Source organism: Opisthorchis viverrini (genome assembly GCF_000715545.1).
Source record: "Opisthorchis viverrini unplaced genomic scaffold opera_v5_102, whole genome shotgun sequence".
NCBI classification, from domain to species: Eukaryota; Metazoa; Platyhelminthes; class Trematoda; order Opisthorchiida; family Opisthorchiidae; genus Opisthorchis; species Opisthorchis viverrini.
The window spans coordinates 207,111-211,755 of NW_008751761.1; the positions used below are offsets into that span (position 1 = coordinate 207,111).

Consider the following 4,645-nt stretch of genomic DNA (forward strand, 5'->3'; position numbering starts at 1 on the left):
TTCACTGACAGGACGATTCCCCATCACTGTTGAAATGTGATCAGTCATTCATCGGGGGAGAGCTACCGGAAATTCGAGTTCGAACAGAACACAGAAACCCGGGGGTTCTTAACACGAATAAAATAATTCCTCTAGCTCCCGATTCTCACAAAAACGAGGCAAGCACGATCAATCAGGCGATTTCAATCATGTGAGAATGACCAACTCTTGGAAGGCAACGAAGTTAAGCGAATCTTACAACTCTCCTGTGCAGTCATAGGTTCACATCAGAAAAGCCATAAGGAGCAGCGGTTTCCTCTGAAAAACTTGAGCTTGCTCAGTCCTACCCGACTGGTTAAAATGTAAATCGACGAAGCTTGAATTCCATTAACCGGACAATCATTGCTTTAGGTTTCCTCAGAATGACGTTCTTCACAAGCAACCTTGTTCTGCTCTTACCTTTGCAGCTCGATCGTTTTTGTCGTCTCTATTTGGAGCAGACTTTGCAAGATTGTCAAAATGAAGACATGCGAATGCTCGTGATGAACCGTTTAGAAGGTCAAAAGCGTTTGCATTCGAAAACCCACCTTGCCTTGTCTCAGGTGAGTATACGAGTTCTTTCCTAAACACATCAGTTTTGATTGTACAAGTGAGAAAAATCTGTGGAGCACCACTGCACAACTGGTTTTTCCTTGTTCGGAGTAGTCTTCAGTAGTGTACATCTCACGAAAATCCAGGGAGTTTTTAAGCGGCCAACTTAACCGTTTGACAATGAGTGGTTGATCATCAGTGTGCACCCTAACAGGACATGGCACCATTCATCCTTCAAGCACGGAATCCACACCACGTGATCACGTGTTCCTACAATGACGATGATTCCAAAGTGATTGGCCTGTTAACGTATACTTGCTTCACTTACACAAGACGGAATCTCCGTATCTGCCGGAAGATCGAGGCACAGTGTCCTGAAAATCGACGAGCTTATTAGTATCATGGCATCGTGTGCACTCTATGTATAGTCATCCATTCACTCAAGCGCGCGAAAAGCGACTTCTGTACCTTAAAATATAGGTTGTGAATATCGGCCTACCAGGCTATAGGTATGCGAAAATAGCACGATACCTTCAGCAGTTCTGGCAAGAGGAAAAGAATATTTTGTCGAATTTGTAGAAAGCAGACTAGAAGCTTTGATAAACGGAACTAGCAAATTTTTTGTTTCACAGACACCCAGGAGCAACGTGGAGATGTATAGTGGTCCAACAAGTTCACTAGTTTTTTTTTCAATTCGTGACTTGTCAACTCAGAATGTTGACCTCAGGCATCTAATTTAGTAAAGTGACTTATGCCTTAGCTTATATGGTTCGGCCTACAGGCGAGAGATAACAAACTACGTTTTATGAAGGAAACTACCCACAAGGTTGCTTAAAACTCTTCGACAGCCCACGACCGGTTTCGCCCTTCTTGGGGCTCATCAGGTAGGCGTAGTCTCCGAGTTTCCATCAACCTTATGATCTACTTGAACCTAGATTAGACTGTTTTCGAGCAATACACTCATTTGCAAATCGATTTGGTTTTCACGGGAGACTCAACTGAATCTCTCGTTTATGATGTTCTACAACTGAATGTGCTGCACACAGGCCGCCTCATGTTTCAGTTGGTGCGACATTCGAGATATCGCAGTATATTTTCATAAAGGAAACTACTTGCGAGGTTGCTGAAAACTGATGGAAACTCCGGACCTGCGCCTACTGATGAGCCCCGTAACAATACAAAAGAAATGACTACAGGCGAGTGATGAAATCACCATGTGCTGCAGTTCTGCCAAGCTTTCTAGAATTTTTGTCACAAAACATTCACGGAATAACTTACTGCACTTCTAACAAGTACCGCTATGCTCGACGCTTTTCTACTGCTGCTTCAAATCAAGTTTGGTACCCAGAAAGTTTGCGTTCTCTCACACCCGCATAGTCTACAGGATCTTGCTTGGATGGTGATCCCTCACAAAACGAAGGCACTGTTGCTAGACTGCCCATTTTATAACTTGTGAAGGCTTTCAGTTCAGTTTCAATGAGTGCGCCAGTTTTGGGGGGTGAAGTACCGGTTGCTAGCAAGACCATGAGGCATACTAGGTACAAGAACTGCCATAAAGTCAAATTTATACAACCAGGCGGCCCAGGTCCCAACGCACTTTATCTCGAAATGAATCTCATGCCACCTGGATTAAGGGCGTTTCTGTTTCGAAGGGAACTCCAAATTGGTGGAGAGAAGACAAAAGTATAGTCACTGCACCTCTATGGAAGAACTTAGCTCCATTGATTGTATACACTGTTACTTGCATAGCAATAGAATTGAATTGTTACCGACACCTTAATGGGTACATCCAGACATTGGAATCTCGGTCCTGCAACTCGCCACCGTAAGTAAACGGAAATGTAGGAGTTGCTCAGCAGGACAAACTACTCACAAGACTTCTGGAAGCTCTTCAACAACCCCAGACTGTTCTGCCCGTCTGCTCCGAGTTAGTCAGGTAGGCACAGTTTTCGAATGGCCGTTAACTGCATATTCCAGTTGGCACGATATTCATCAGTGAAGCATCGGTGTTGAACACTGATGTCATGCTGTCGATGATGATGATGATATTCGGGAATTTGCGCCTGTCTTAGATGAGTTTTTTAAGCGCCCAGTAAATTTATTCGCTGAAACTTTACAAAACGAGGACTCCTCGACTGACTGCCGAACAATGCAAGGTGTTTTTTTGAAATCTGAAACTTGTTCCGCCTGGCCAGGGTAATCTGCACCCACAGATAGTACAAAGGTGAGCAATTCTCCGTCCTCAAAAGTGAGTGTGTGGCCGCTCTGGACTGAAAAAGGGAATCTTTGGTCAGATTGTTCCTGAATTATCTAGCTTACTAATTCCATTATCGAGATATTGATTTGCAAACAACGCGCTTTCATCCCATTGATTGTTTGTATTTTCCCGTCAATACCACTGAGCTCAGCTATCGCAGTGAATGGAAACCTTGGAAAACCTCAGTAAAGGGGTACAGTAGTTTGAGTTGGGTTAGACGGTGTTTCTAGACAGCTTATTAATTTCTCTTATGTATTTCCGACAGCCTCACGCTAATAGAACTGAAAATATGAATGGATTGTGTTATATCTGCTGATTCGCCAGAAGGGAACATGCGAGTGCGAGAGCAAAAGTTACAACGGCCCCACGTTATTTAAAGGGGACTTTCTGACATTGATCCAGGCTGTCTGATAGGCGTTAGTGAACACTCATCAACATCGATCGTGCCTCTATGAAATGCCTGAACGCTGATCACATTCGGTCGTGCTTCTGTGGCGTGCAAGAACACTCATCAGCTTTTGCTGAATTGATTGAATGGTTGACTGGCCTGGATACTTGCCGGCTTTCCTGTTGAGATTTTGGTGGAGCAGTAGGTTTCGGGCGTTCTGAGGTTACTTTCAGGAATCAGAACTTCCTGAGAGATAGTGATTCATAGTATAGGTAGCCAAAATAGACTCATGATTGCTGCGAAATATGATAAGCAAGCAGTGATACAGGACACCCAGGTGTCTGTCATATGTTGAAATATAGAAGACAGAAATGTCGAGCTTCATCTCTGAGACACTGAGGTTCCCTGTGCAAAAGTCGTTCCCATCACGTACACTTTCTATGATTTTTTAAATTGACTTTCTCCATTTCGTCTTTTTTCTATTCCCCCATAGTTGCCCAAAATAGCTCGGATGCAGTTAGAGGTGGAACACTATCAATGGTGTGTTGTATCTCCCACTGTTTCTGGTCTGGTGAGTAACACTCAGTTTTTCTCATTACTGCAGACCTATTTTTTTGTGCTTTATGTTTACGTATGATTTGACCTGTTCCTTTAGGAGCTCCGAAATTATTTGGAGGGGGGGCGTACATGACCCTTGAATCCCCAAGGAACTTCAAGCTCGCAACCCCGTGGTAATTGGTTTAACGCCGTACCAAATCGCTACCAGTGTAACGGTGATACTACTGATGGGGAGGCGCGCGAGTAGTATGTTTTCTCCTTGTAAAGTCGCTTTGCGTCTCTTGAAAAGGGAGATCTGTTGCGGAATTTGTGGAGTCGCTTTGTAGCATTTGATTGGATTTGAGCAACAGTCAATGAATATTCATGAAAGTTTAAGCAGACGCGTTCAAGAGAAAATGGATGTTCAGTTTTTGTAAACAAGATGCATATGAGAGTTTTGCTTCCTTGTTCAATAGTCTGTAACCGGTTAGTTGGCATTTTCCAATGAATAACTGCGCAGCGAAGGCCTTCTTTCTTTCACCAGTAAACGCTTAGTACCGTGTGTAAATGGCCTTGCAAACTGATGAAATTCTGCCGCCAACTAGGCCAACCATCTTCATCGAACTTCACTCTGCCCTTGACTCCGTGGACCATGAAACTCATGGAGAAAAAGATATCGACAATAAGGTGTTCTCAGCGGACTCACCAGGCTCCTTTGGCTGTACCATGTTTGGATTAGATCCAGATCTACATCGAAGTCACCAGGACGTAATGTGGACCCTGGAGTTCGGCAGTAGCCCCAGTGCTATTCAATATCACTAGAAACTGGATCATGTACCCGGAATAAACGATCTTCTGATGTAAATAGCCTGGTGACAGCAATTCGTCAACAT

The 4,645-nt window shown here is 43.8% G+C and overlaps 1 protein-coding gene across 1 annotated transcript in view; it reads left to right on the plus strand.

Moving 5' to 3' along the window:
* Positions 1–4,645, plus strand: part of T265_05515 (hypothetical protein) — a gene marked incomplete at both ends in the record, with an annotated part of 48,968 nt that overhangs the window by 31,403 nt on the left and 12,920 nt on the right. Inside the window, 2 exons of the mRNA XM_009170549.1 lie at positions 447–581; positions 3,709–3,786. Coding sequence (XP_009168813.1) covers positions 447–581; positions 3,709–3,786 — 213 coding nt within the window. The remainder of the gene's footprint in view (positions 1–446; positions 582–3,708; positions 3,787–4,645) is intronic.